This window comes from Juglans microcarpa x Juglans regia, chromosome 1D, assembly GCF_004785595.1.
Source record: "Juglans microcarpa x Juglans regia isolate MS1-56 chromosome 1D, Jm3101_v1.0, whole genome shotgun sequence".
NCBI lineage: Eukaryota > Viridiplantae > Streptophyta > Magnoliopsida > Fagales > Juglandaceae > Juglans > Juglans microcarpa x Juglans regia.
Window position 1 is genome coordinate 20,349,280 of NC_054594.1, and position 14,040 is coordinate 20,363,319.

At 35.1% G+C, this 14,040-nt stretch overlaps 2 protein-coding genes across 2 annotated transcripts; both read left to right on the forward strand.

Annotated features, from left to right (window-relative positions):
• Positions 1 to 349: 349 nt before the first annotated feature.
• On the forward strand, positions 350 to 3,012 carry LOC121265230 (60S ribosomal protein L13a-4-like). The gene is made up of 4 exons (XM_041168780.1): positions 350 to 750; positions 1,294 to 1,410; positions 1,546 to 1,633; positions 2,686 to 3,012. Exons 1-4 carry the CDS (start codon positions 479 to 481, stop codon positions 2,827 to 2,829), a joined length of 621 nt encoding a protein of 206 aa, XP_041024714.1. The 5' UTR covers positions 350 to 478; the 3' UTR covers positions 2,830 to 3,012.
• Positions 3,013 to 11,364: 8,352 nt separating this feature from the next.
• On the forward strand, positions 11,365 to 13,948 carry LOC121239641 (probable pectinesterase 29). Its single transcript, XM_041136951.1, has 5 exons — positions 11,365 to 11,612; positions 11,851 to 12,010; positions 12,494 to 12,700; positions 12,887 to 13,134; positions 13,789 to 13,948. The coding sequence occupies exons 1-5, from the start codon at positions 11,365 to 11,367 to the stop codon at positions 13,946 to 13,948; spliced, it is 1,023 nt and encodes a 340-aa protein (XP_040992885.1).
• Positions 13,949 to 14,040: the final 92 nt, after the last annotated feature.

Below are 14,040 nucleotides of genomic sequence, written 5' to 3' on the forward strand. Positions count from 1 at the left end.
AATTGAGTTGTCAAATAATATGTTACTATCATTTTTATTTAAAAATGAGTTATTCTACTCGTCATCTTTACACCACACAACTCCTAAGGGAAGAAAATTAAAAAAAATAATAATAATAATAAAAGATTTTTTAGTTCCATTGTGGATAAAGGAATACTTCGTAGTATTAAAACTATTGGGCCAATACGTAATGGCCTGAAATCCAAGCTTTTTGGGTCCAAGCTATTGGCCCAATACAGAGAGCCTCTCAATTTTTCTGGTACATCCTAGCCGTCGATACCTATCGAAAGCCCATCCAAACCACAGTAAACACGTACACCCGAAAACTACCCAATCCAAACCTCAACGCATTACGCGCATTTATAATCCCCTCAAAACCCTAACCTCTGTTTCTCGCACACTCATTTCCCGCACCCTAAAAACTCAGCCGCTTCGCAGAGAGGGGAAGAGAGAGAGAGAGAGAGAGAGAGAGGCAGAGATGGTGTCGGGCTCAGGTATCTGCGCGAAGCGCGTGGTGGTGGACGCGCGGCATCACATGCTGGGTCGTCTGGCTTCGATCATAGCGAAGGAGCTGCTGAACGGGCAGAAGGTGGTGGTGGTGCGGTGCGAGGAGATCGCCATCTCTGGTGGTTTGGTCCGCCAGAAGATGAAGTACATGAGGTTCCTCCGTAAGCGCATGAACACCAAGCCTTCCCATGGCCCCATCCACTTCCGTGCCCCTGCTAAGATCCTCTGGCGCACCATTCGTGGGTATGTTCCTCGATATATTTCTGTCTATGTAACCCGGGTTGGCTCAAGTGGTAAAGGCCCTGGCCTTGGTGGTATGCTACCTTCAAGTCCAACGTTCAAATCCTTTTTTTTTTTTTCAAATTTATTTATCGGTAATCAAGAAATTTTATTCATAAAAATATGCAAAGCTTAACAATATTCAAATCTCATTGGGTGCAAACAATCTCTAGTCGAACTGGTCGATTTTTCCTTGAATTATTCAAGGAGAACTTGCGAAAAATTCCTTTACACACGCGGTGCGAATAAAAAAATATATATTTCTCTGTATTTTTTCTTTTTTGAGAAAACGTTTCTCTATATCAATGATAATTTTAAAAGTGTTGCATTGGATTTTGGTTAGAGATGGCTTTTGGTTCTTTCATTTGGTAGACGATTGGCTAAGAAAATTCGAAACCCATTTGTCTTAAATATTTTTTGGTCGTTGATGGCTCCTTAACTTTTGTTATAGATACGTTGGCTCCTTTGAATTGTGTGCCAAATTAAAATTTTTGTTGTTGTTTGTAGCATGATTCCACACAAGACCAAGCGTGGAGCAGCAGCACTTGCTCGATTGAAGGCCTATGAGGGGATTCCACCTCCGTACGATAAGAAAAAGCGGATGGTCATTCCTGATGCTCTCAAGTAAGTTTTCTTTTTTCTACTGGAGTTTTTATTTTAATTTGAACCTCATGAGTGATTTGATGGTTTTCAAATATCATGATCTTTTATATTACTCATAAAAAAAATGATTGTTACCTCTGGGTTTTGAAAAATCAGGGTTTTGAGGCTTCAAGCAGGACACAAATACTGCTTGTTGGGCAAGCTTTCTTCCGAGGTTGGATGGAACCACTATGAAACTATCAAGGTGAGAGTTCGTGAATTAATTTTCTGCCTTTTCCTTTTGGTCTTTGCGTAATTTTTTGTTGGTTTACCTTCATAATTAGATGTTAGTTTTACCTTTAAAAAAAGAATTGGATGATAGTTTTGTCATACACTGTAGGCATTAATTGGCATTAATTGCTTTTGTTTTTGTCATACACTGGTAGCCGTCTTGATTATTCTTATGAAATCATGCGGCAAACATATGAGCAGTTGTGCTTTCCGTAAACTTAATCTTTGATTGTATATGGTATGATAATTTGATCTTACCAGATAAATTTATTATCGGAAAAATTATTGGACGGTTAATCTTTTGAGATTGCTCGGATAATTTGTAATATAGTAAGGCTCACTGATCAAAAAAATTTGTAATATGGTAAGGCTCAGTCTAAGCGATGTGCTTTCATCACATGTTTCACTGCTGGCATTCCATGCTACTTCTTAGACACTTGACTTGAGGCTGTCCCTTTTTGTCATTGTTTCCAATAACATTAAAATAACTTGTTAATTAGTGGTTAAATTTATTTTTGGAAAAGTTGTTTAATTATCGAGTGTTGGATGCCTAGTTTCCTGTATGATTGGGCGCTCTGTACTGCTTTTAGGCATAAATGTATAGCTTGAATTTTTGCTTTCAAACTTGAATTTTAGAAAATCCTCAGTTGAACGAACTTGGAAGTTTAATTGACTCGCGATTACCCTTGGTGCTATTATACTTCTAATAGTGAGAGAGGTCACTTTACTTTGCCTCTGCTGTAGTTCTTGAGCATTTGTTTGATAACTTGATAGTATTACTATTTCGAGTTTGGATATCAGAGGGATCTTTCATTCACTTAGAAAATCAAGAAGTCAGTGGATTACATTTTAGAGTTCGGACTTTGGATATCCAATGGATCGTTTATTTAGAAAATCAAATAGACAATCTCTTAATATCATTTGCATGGTTTTTCAAAGTTCATTACCCTTCCATTAGTTAATAATTGCTTGCAAATGATTCCCATTAGCGTTTCTAACATTTGTTATGCCGTTTTAACTCTGCAGGAGCTTGAGAGGAAGAGAAAGGAGAGGTCTCAGGTTGCTTATGAGAGAAAGAAGCAATTGACAAAACTGAGGGTCAAAGCTGAGAAGGCAGCCGAGGAGAAACTTGGCTCCCATCTAGAAATTATTGCTCCCATCAAATATTGATATCCATAGGGCGGCCCTTTTTTTTCCCAGAAAAAGAATGAGAATGTTGAGGAGAGTCCGCATGCAGTTTAAATTACATTTCGATTTTGTTACATAGCAGTTAAAACTTAAGATACCTTGCTTTAGCTTTTCACTTGGATCTTTTGCGATATTATTGGAATCGTTATGAATTTAGCTGTCTAAGTTTCAATACATTTACGTATCTTTAAAACCAAAAGTTTTCAAATTGTGAAGAATCATTTAAAACCTTTATGTTAGTTACAAGAATGCCATACTAATTGAAGAGTGAAGATCAATACTCGAAGAAATGAAGAACTCCTGAATTCGGCATTTAGGGAATTGTTAAAACTCCACCCAGATCCATGTCGCCTCCATACATGAGGAATTCAGGAGTTGGTGTATATTGCAGAAATTCCTGGTTCTTCATCTTCATATTTAGTAAGTAGCTGACTGACTTATTTTGAGTACTCCAATCTCTAATCCATGCTTGAATTTTTGAAAGTTTATACCTTTCTAATCACAGCATATTCCCAATCTTAATTATTAGCTTATAAAAAAGCATACATTCCTTATATTATGGATGTTATTAATATATTATATTAATGCGTGTAATAATATGATTTGAATATAACTTCATTAGAAAAATCTATCTATACAATCAATCATAGAGTGAGAAAGATAAAATATCATGAATGCATATAAACTTGTCTAAATCCGATACAGTAACACGATAAATTAACTTAAATGGATGCCATAAATTTGATGTTAGTGTTAAAATTATGTTCATCCTACGTCTTGTTATTCTCAGCCATACATATTGATTTAGCATATTTTAAAGGGGTTTTGTTATGCATCAGTTACTATTTATCCATATACCCCATATCTGACACTTTTTTTTTTTTTTTTTGTTTTTATAGGGTGTAGGGTGGTAGATAGTAATTAATAGGAAGATTTATTCATTTCAAAGTGGCCGCTTTTATCAATTCACTTATATGGCATCCACTTATAAAATGTCACATAGTAAGGATAACCGGAGATTACAAAATATATGATGAAGAAGAGCATTAATTTTTATGTTATTCTAACAAGTAATGTAACTCATCATTTTAAATTTTATCATTTCTAATCACACGGACTAATGTGATACATTTTAAATGGTTTTATACGTTTAACATTCAAATATGTAAACACTTAAAATTCGCATATCGGTAGGTAGGTGCGACTTAGAATGATAAAAATTCAACAAGTTATATTGGAATACCAATGGAAAAGAAAAATTTTCCAATTAATTATTTGACGAATCTTCTATATTTGTGTGTGTGTGTATGAGTAATGTTATATATTATACTCTCATCTTATTTTAATCATACTAAGTAGTATGTGACACATTCATCACCATTAGATAATAAAAAAATATGTAATAAATTATCATTTAATGGTAAATCATCTAATAGTGATAAATGTGTCATATCTTATTTAGTGGAATGAGAGTGAGATGATAGTATGATATATAAAATTTTCATATATATATGTATGTATATATAAGTTCTGTATATTCTTCTTGGCCAACGCCAAAAGATCACCTGCAGCCACTTTTGCTTTAGACTTTAGTATGTAGGGCTGCTATCCTATTTGAACCCTCGCCCCACTCTGAGTAGAATTCACTGTCCCTAAACCCGCTAGACCCGATCAGGCTAATCCAAACCAACCCGACTTTTACCGGGTATCACTTGAGCGGGTCTTCAACCCGACTAAATAACGGGTTTGTTAATTGGTGGCAATCCATCCGAGAGCCGCCCATTCGGCCTTCTTCGCTCACTCAGTCTCAAGCCTTTCGGCGACCAGCTCCACGTCCTTCTAGCCAACATGGACTCCAAACGGCAACGGCACCGTCGAGTTTGACGAACTCGTCTAGGCGTCTTGCTCGATATTGAGCACCACATTCCCTATTTTGCTAATAACTGGCGTGCAACGTTGACAAATTTGAAGTCCTCAATGACTGCCTCTTCAGCACTCGACAATCTTGCTTGTTCAGATATCTTCGATACTGTGGAGGATTTATTTTGTGCAACTTCAAGGGCAGTGTTGCAAAGCTTCAAAGAATCTGTTTTGATTTCGGAGGCATAGTAGGAGAGAAGCAAAAAATGATTGGCTTTTTTTAGTTTCCAGCCGAAAGGCTTACAAATCTGTTAGCTTAACTCGCCACACGCTCTGCCTTTAGTGTAGCATTGCTCGAGCTAGGCGCCGCCGTTTACAAATCTGTTGCCGCCACCGCTGCTGTTGGGTTTCATTACCTTCATAGTGTTGGTGCTAGGAGTGGGCAGGTCGAGGCTTGGGATGCCTCACCTTCTCAGCTTTCTCCTTCAATCCCAGATTCCCAAGACCACTTCTCTCTTCCTCCCTAGTGTTTGTAAATGTTTACATTTCTGGAAGCGTCAAAAGTAAAAATAAATGGTGTTTTCAAAGGTTGGGTCATACGGGTTCGATCCGATTTGCTTCTGTTCAGGTCGGGTCGGCGTGATGTCTTAAATGGAACCAAAACTGGACGGGTCGGGTCGGGCACAAACCCAACTGTAACAAATCGGGTTGCAGCCCTAGTCCCTACACTGTGAGTGAATAATATTGAAATTTACATGAAAATCCGTTTTAGGAATCCAAAATTCATCGTGATCTGGATTATGATTTTAATAGCATGCAGCTGCCAACCTGGACAACTACTATGATTATATATGGTGATTTGTGAGAGGTCGTCTCAAAATGTCCAATATTATTTAGTAGATGTGTTTCTTTAATTTTGGATGTGTGAGGAACCCCAATTATTTCTAGGAAGTAGAGATTCAAATTAGTGTTTTTTGTCCTATATATAATATGAGACGTATTATATGTATATATATATATATATATATATATATATCCTACAGAATGGCCTATCTCTTTTGTTTTATTTTTTTATATTTTTTAAATATAAAAATTAAAAATTTGAAATTAAAATGTATTTATATTTGAATGATATTTAAATATTAAGATGAAATAAATTGAGATCTAAAAACTATTGGAAGTTGAAACTTGAAAGTATACTCTCACTTTCATGGATTAAACCTATATACTGATCTCTTCTAAACACAAAACAATAAATAATGAATATATTATATATATACACACAGTCCGCATGATTTAATTTTAAGGGGAATATCGATCGAGGAAAATAGACGATTACATGCTTTGTTCTCTGTGCGTACGTATTCCCTATAAAAGAAAAACGACTTGTATAATTTGTTTGTAGGTAGTTAATTAATTCTTTAACAATAATGTTAGCTACAGTCATGAGTTATATAAATATCGTATACTCTTTTTTTCTTTTTAAAAAAGAGTAAAGTTCATCATGAAAAAATTAATTTTTTATATAAGTCTTATATTTGTTCACTTTTTCAAAAGTAATGTACGATATTTGCACACTTTATAACTGAACATATCATTTCTTTAATTCTTATTTATGAGTACTATAGTTTGGCCACAAAACCAAACCAAGCAGATTGACTTGCATAAACTTCATTAAATTAAGCTAAACATCCACAAAACATTATTTGAATAAAAGTGATTCTCTCAAGTTCTTATTTGAATTTGGAGTTTCAAATTTGGAGAAATTTAGAAATTTAAGGTTTATATATCCTACTACATTTATTGCTATTTGTATAAATTTTTTGAGCAACACTAATTACTCAAAAAATATTTTAAGATACTCATGATTTTATGTGTAAATTTCTTGCCAATCGAAGAATTCTGATAGTTTATTTTACAGATTCAAATCTTCTCATATTCTTAGAACTTCCATCTTATATACACTAACCTTTCAAATGGGTCGATGCTTACCACTCCCAATGGTTTGTGTATATTTTACATCATCAAAATTCACCTCTTTTTCTTTTTTTTAATTTTAACTATTAATTTTTATAATATACTATACATCAGCTTATCTATTTTTTTTCTACATATTTTTTAAGTATTATTTTATAATATTCTTTCTAACTATCAATAAATTTGTAATATCTCCATATCTTTTTATATTTGCAATATCTACTCATATAAAATATTATATAATTTCGTCCTATACACAAAATAAAAAAATTATAAGCAAAAAGTAATTGAAAATAAAATCAAAATATGAAAAACAAATGTAACTAAATTATGAGAAAAAAATTAGAAATATTAGATGCATAGAAATCATTTCATCCCTAGGCATCTTGGAGGACTTAATATTGGTCTGGCCCAAGGTCTATTACACATAAAGCCCATCACCCATAAATGGCTCAAGCGAGTCGTGTGACTAGATGAACACCTAGCTGTCGACCTATTAGAAGGGGACAAATCTCACTAATGGATATAGACCACGCGTGATTAAGATGGTTCTGATACATTAGGGATAACTCTTATAATGGCTGAGCATAGTAAAAGGTTAATTAGTTATGGTGCTCATCATATATTCTCCATACCTATATATATAAGCAACAGGTAACCTTCGTTCTCTCTGATTTATGCATTCTTGAATTATTACTTTTTATTACTGACTTAAGCATCAGAGAGGTCACAGGCACACTGTGCCACCCACTCAACGATTTGCAGGTGAGCAATCATGACCAGTGGTGGGACACATCCTCAACAGTGACACCGACTGTGGGATTCTATAATCTGTGATTTCAGTTTTTCATTGGACTTCAATGTGGTTCCCCGATGCCAATCGTGACACGTTCTCAAGCAACTCGTGAACCAGAAGTAGCACCCGCAGACATGAAAACACAGTTAGTAGTAGCTGAAGAAAAGCTGAAAATGGCGTTAGACGCCAAGCATGGAAAACCTAAGGAAGGAGAATGAGGAGCTAAAGCACCGCAACATTAAGCTCGATGATGTAATGGCCATGCTGCTTAAAGCACCCAAGATAGATATGTATGATGGGTCCAAAGACCCAATAGATCACCTAGAGAACTTCAAGAAGCATATAACGCTCCACGGTTTCCCAGGTGAAATTGCTTGCCTATCTTTTCCCTTAACTCTAAGGGAGGTGGCGAGAGGATGGTTTGGAGCGCTCTGTCCGGGATCGATCGATAGTTTTGAAGAGCTCGCTAGACAATTCGTAACATAGTTCATTCCCAGCAAGAGACGCAAACGCCCAGTAGTGTACCTCCTGACTGTCAAGCATAAGGAAGAAAAGAGCCTAAAGGCATACCTTACCTGCTTTAATGTAGAAAGGTTGATGACAGACAGCCAAGATGAGAAGATAACTTTGGCTGCTCTGCTAGGCGGAATTTGGCCACACAGCCCATTTAAGGCTGAATTAGCAAGAAAGACCCCCTCGACCTTAAGCATACATTACAGGCTCTTGTAGAGCTAAGAAAAAAGGAGCTGAAGGTGGAATGCAAAAGCAATAGGGGGGACAAAAAAGTTGCATTGAACCACCAAGAGAGGAGGCACGAAAGGCGACAAGAGCATGGCACCCATCTCATCCACAATAATTTGAACGTGCAAGAAAAAGAGGAGTCAGAAAGAGAACACAACCAACCTAGAACCAATAAACGCTACTGTAAATTCCACCAAGCAAGCTCACACGGGACAGAGGACTGTACAACTATAAAGAAGAGAGTGACTGAATTGGCAGGCACAGGGGAACCTAAGCCAATGGTCGCAGGAGTGGACAAAACCCAAATGACAATTTGAGAGAGGATACAATCCCCGAAGAAGCAACAACCCGGATAGGCGACGTCTACAAAGGGAGGAATCCCATAATAACGAAAGGGACAGGGCACCTCAAAATAACAATAGGGACAAGGCCCCTAGGTGAATTCAGGACAATAGCAGGTGGATTTGCTGGGGGCGGCGCCTCCTCATCTAGCAGAAAGCTACACGCCAGAAAAGTAAAATACGAAGAAGTTTATGTAGCGGACAGGTCATCCAAACACCGAAAACTTGACTCCTAAGTAGCTATCTCTTTTGGGGAAGAAGATTGTGAAGGAGTATTGTACTCCCATTATGATGCGCTGGTGGTAACCCTCCTGGTTGCTAATTACACTACCAGGCACATACTCATTGACAATGGGAGCTCAACAGAAATATTATTTTGAGAGGCTTTTGTAAAGATGGGTATAGACACCACTAAGCTGAGACCCTCACCGACACCATTGAAGGGATTCTTTGGAGATCTAATCCAACTAGTGGGCGCCATTACTCTCCCCATCATAGTAGGAAAAGGGACGCGTACTACGACCGCCATGACTGATTTATTAGTCGTAAAAGTGCCCTCCTCATATAATGCTATACTAAGGTGACCAACATTGAACAATCTAAGGGCAATTTCGTCGACGTACCATCTCAAGATGAAGTTTCTGACTGAAGGCGGAGTGGGGGAAGCACGAGGCGAACAAGCCCTAGCACAAGAGTGTTATGTGCAAGAACTAAGGAGCAAAGGGGGAGAAGTATGTACTATCGGGGGCGACAACGACCAGGCAGTCAAGGAAGGAAATCAAAGCACGTTGCCCCCACCCCCCACGGTCCTTTTTACAGGAATGTGGAAGTGAGGGATGAGCAAAACCTCCCAGATCACCCCAACGCAACGACAAGGATTGGAACTAAGATCCCTCCAAAAAATAGACGAGTACATGCTTTGTTCTTTGTGCGTACATATTCCCTATAAAAGAAAAAAGAGTTGTATAATTTTTTTATTTGTGGTTAATTAATTCTTTAAGAATAATGTTAGATACAGTCATGAATTATGCAAGTATCGTGCACTCTTTTTTGAAAAGAGTAGAGTCCACCATGAAAAAATTAATTTTTTATATTCATGAGTCTTATATTTACTCACTTTTTCAAAAAAGTAATGTGCAATATTTGCGTACTCTATAATTGCAGATATCATTTCTCATTCTTGGATTCCTATTTATGAGTACTATAGTTTGGCCACCAAACCAAATAGATTGACATTGCATAAACTTCATTAAATTAAGCTAAACATCCACAAAACATTATTTGAGATAAAAGAGATCATTCTCTCAAGTTCTTATTTGAATTTGGAGTTTCAAATTTCGAGAAATTTAGGAATATAAGGTATATCGCTATTTGAATAAATTTTTTGAGCAACAATAATTACTCAAAAAATATTTTAAGATACTCATTTTATGTGTAAATTTCTTGCCTATCGAAGAATTCTGTTAGTTTATTTTACAAATTCAAATCTTCTCAAATTCTTAGAACTTCCATCTTATATACACTAACCTTTCAAATGGGTCGATGCTTGACTCTCCCAATGGTTTGTGTATATCTTTTCGCAATACATCACCAAAATTCACCTCTTTTTCTTTTTTTAATTTTCACTATTAGCTTTTATAATATATTATTCATCAGTTTATCTAGTTTTTCTACATATCTTTTAAGTATTATTTTTTAAATATTTTATTAATCTCAAATATTCTTTCTAACTATCAATAAATTTGTAATATCTCCATATCTTTTGATATTTACAATATCTACTCATACAAAATATAATATAATTTCATCCTATACACAAAATAAAAAAATTATAAGCAAAAAGAAATTAAAAATAAAATCAAAATATGAAAAAAAAATGTAACTATATTATGAGAGAAAAAATTAGAAATATTAGATGCATATATAGAAATCATTTCATTCCTAGTTATGCATCTAGCAAAATATTAAAGCCCATTTCATCTAGCAAGTGTTGAGATTAGGAAGACTAAGTGGAAAGAAAAATGAATAAAAATTAAAAGAATTTACATAGATGAATAGTGCCAACTAAATGTAGATCAGGGATCACTGTAGCAAAATGTAAAATGAAGATAAAATACATGCATGATGCATTAATTGGAGCTCCTTTTTTGACAAATAATTGGTTATTTTATATATACATGATGTAAAATACAAGAATAATTGATTATGTTAGATATACATGATGTAGAATACAAGATTTATAGATTCATGAGACTAGTGCTCCTCTTGGAGATCAAATATAGTAAATCACTTTTATCTTATAAGCCTATGGCATGAAGTGGACAATACATACATACATACATACATACATACACGCTTGTAATATCACATGCATGACATAAAGACCCATATTATGAATCTCACGCAAATATTACATAATGGGCAATTTCGACAGCTTGTTAATTAATTAGAATCTGTCATGATGAGTGATATTTTCCCTATATATATATATATATATATATAAATATATATGGCAAGCATATTTTAGATCAATAGAATAGAATCAACAAATTAATCTAATTGATCATTGTTCCAATTACAGACTCTTGACTTTCCCGCCTTCCTGTTTCCGCTCTAAAATCAATTCTTACCTTAACTAGTACAGAACTCAGCCATACATGATGATAATGATCTTAAAAGCATTCCATCACAGTTGCAGTCTCTACAGCTTATACATATATATATATATATATATATATATATATATATATAAAGGCATCTTTCATTTTCCAGTGCGTATACAGTTCCTTCCACGCTCAAAACATGGGGTTTCTTCCATGGATTTTCTGTGCATGTATTGCTCTGTTGGTGGGTTTTGATCAGTACTTATGCTTAGCAGCAAACGGCCAACGTCATTACAGACAGGTAGGGAAGAAGAAGCTGCCTTATCAGACATTCTTCGTGGATCAGTCTGGCCATGGCAACTTCTCCACCATTCAATCGGCTATAGATGCCGTTCCTTCGAACAACATGCAATGGATTTGCATTAGGATCAAAGCCGGCACCTATAGGTAAACTTTTTTTTGATCATTTTCATTGCGGTCTATGCCTTAATCTGTTACAATATATGTTACATCAACCCATTACTTGTACTTCATGTTCTCTATGATATAAATATATATATATATATATATATATATATATATATATATATTGTTTGGATTTGATGGACAAGTGCGTGTGTAATTAATATATATACGCATATACAGTTCTTAATTTGTTGATGAATATGTTCATGTGTGGTTGTAGAGAGAAGATCATAATCCCTTATGATAAGCCACACATCATCCTGAAAGGAGGGGGAAAGAGAAAGACTTGGGTTGAATGGGATGATCACGACACCGTTGCACAAAGCCCTACTTTCACCTCTCAAGCTGATAATATCGTGGCCAAAAGTTTGAGCTTTAGAGTAAGAAATCATTAATAATCTCATTTCTAGTCTGTACTAGTACTACTTTTACAAGAAAACTGTTTAATTGTGTGCAATTATTTCCTGTAAAATTGACTATTTTATGCCAAAATGAGTCTATTTTTATTGTAAATAATTATTTTCGTCTTAAATAATCTGTCGCAAATACTCGTTTTTCTTGTAGTACATAAACCATTTTTTGCTCTTTTTCACATACCTACATATATACATGATCTACATTATTGGATGATCAAATGTGTATGTATGCATATATAAAGGTGTCCAATTCATTAGCACACATATTCCAAGATATTTCCAAAAGGTTTGTGTTTTTTTAATACATTTACCAAAATATGAAATAATAATATTAAAGTCCTTGCGCTGAATTGAGGATACTCATATTGATGTCATCTCTTCAAATTCCACCTCAATTTGCTGTATCTTAATCAATTTTGCTTTTGCTTTTGCATCATAATTAAACAGAATACATACAACAATCCAATTAATAGTAACCCTAGAGCACCGGCGGTGGCAGCCATGATTAGCGGTAATAAATCTTCGTTCTACCGATGTGGCTTTTATGGGTTGCAAGACACTTTATGGGATGTTCAAGGACGACATTACTACCAGAAATGCACTATCCAGGGTGCCATTGATTTCATCTTCGGTGCTGGACAGTCTATTTTTGAGGTACTCATGTGTATTTTATTTTATTTTTTTATCTTAATTTACCATTATGAATCTATGAACATGAGCACAACCAGCTTGTATGTTTAGCTTCTTCTTCTTATTCTTCTATATATGTGAATTAAAATGAATTATTATTTGCAAATAATAATAATAATGATTTGTTTATGTCTAATCATGTATATATAGCAATGTTCCATAGCGTATTTTGGAGAAGCTGTAGAGGAAGGTCTGTTGGGTTATGTGACAGCTCAGGGAAGAGAGGGTCCATATGATTCAAACGGGTTTGTGTTCAAGGATTGCAAGTTGCACGGCAGCGGTTCAACCTACTTGGGAAGGCCTTGGAGAGCTTATTCCAGGGTCATTTTTTACACTTCCAATTTCTCGCACGTCGTAGTTCCCAAGGGATGGGATCAATGGAACTTTGTTGGCTCCGAGTAAGATCTCTCTCTCTCTCTCTCTCTCTCTCTCTCCCCTAAAATTACTCTACTGTTTGAGCACTTTTGTAATATATATAGTACCATACACATGATGACATGATGAGCAATGATACCCACACAACACATTTCATAATATATTTCACAACACATGTTTTAAAGTGAGAGTATTTTTGTAAAGTGATGTTACTTTGATAAAGTATTTTACTAAATTATTCTTCATTTTAAAATATAGTTGTATAATGTGTTGTGAAAAATGATGTGAGTTTATTACTTTTCTTTCCAAAAATAAAACAAAATTAATCCTAATTTCATTTATTCTTTTTTTTCCTTGATCTCGAGAGTTTTTTGAAGGTGTTTGATCTATGAAATATTACAAGAAATTAAACACATGACTTTTGTTAACTTCACCCCTCTTTTGATTATGCCTTGATCATATATTGAACACCTCGTCACAATTACTTTTGGATAACCTCCATTCTCAAGTTGGAGATTGCTCTATATATAATCACATACATATATATATATATATATGGTTGATGGATGCCTTATGTCTATTGTTGTTAGAACAACAAAATTTATTGATAAATCTGCATGCATTATAAAACTCAATTTTTCATTGTGTTGCGTTAATGGGGGTACTTAAATAATCAGGCAAAAATTAACATATGATGAGCACGGCTGCTTCGGACCGGGGGCGGACACATCCCAGCGGGTGAGTTGGTCAAACAAGCTGAGCCAGACTGATCTCAGTAAGTTTATTAACATTAGTTTCATCGACAATGAAGGATGGCTCAATGACCAACCTTTCTAAATTCATAATTTTTTGCTAACGTTTCCACCAACACAAAACACTTTCTGTGTCATTCTTATTGTTTTTTAAAAGATTTTGGGTGTTTGATTTAT

What these genes read in the sequence shown, in the direction of transcription:
- LOC121265230 (XM_041168780.1), top strand. Translation starts at nt 479, where the DNA reads ATGGTGTCGGGCTCAGGTATCTGCGCGAAGCGCGTGGTGGTGGACGCG. An exon ending in GTCATTCCTGATGCTCTCAA is followed by an intron (nt 1,411 to 1,545) that starts GTAAGTTTTCTT and finishes TTGAAAAATCAG; the next exon opens with GGTTTTGAGGCTTCAAGCAG. An exon ending in ACCACTATGAAACTATCAAG is followed by an intron (nt 1,634 to 2,685) that starts GTGAGAGTTCGT and finishes TTAACTCTGCAG; the next exon opens with GAGCTTGAGAGGAAGAGAAA.
- LOC121239641 (XM_041136951.1), top strand. Translation starts at nt 11,365, where the DNA reads ATGGGGTTTCTTCCATGGATTTTCTGTGCATGTATTGCTCTGTTGGTG. An exon ending in ATCAAAGCCGGCACCTATAG is followed by an intron (nt 11,613 to 11,850) that starts GTAAACTTTTTT and finishes GTGTGGTTGTAG; the next exon opens with AGAGAAGATCATAATCCCTT. An exon ending in CTGGACAGTCTATTTTTGAG is followed by an intron (nt 12,701 to 12,886) that starts GTACTCATGTGT and finishes ATGTATATATAG; the next exon opens with CAATGTTCCATAGCGTATTT.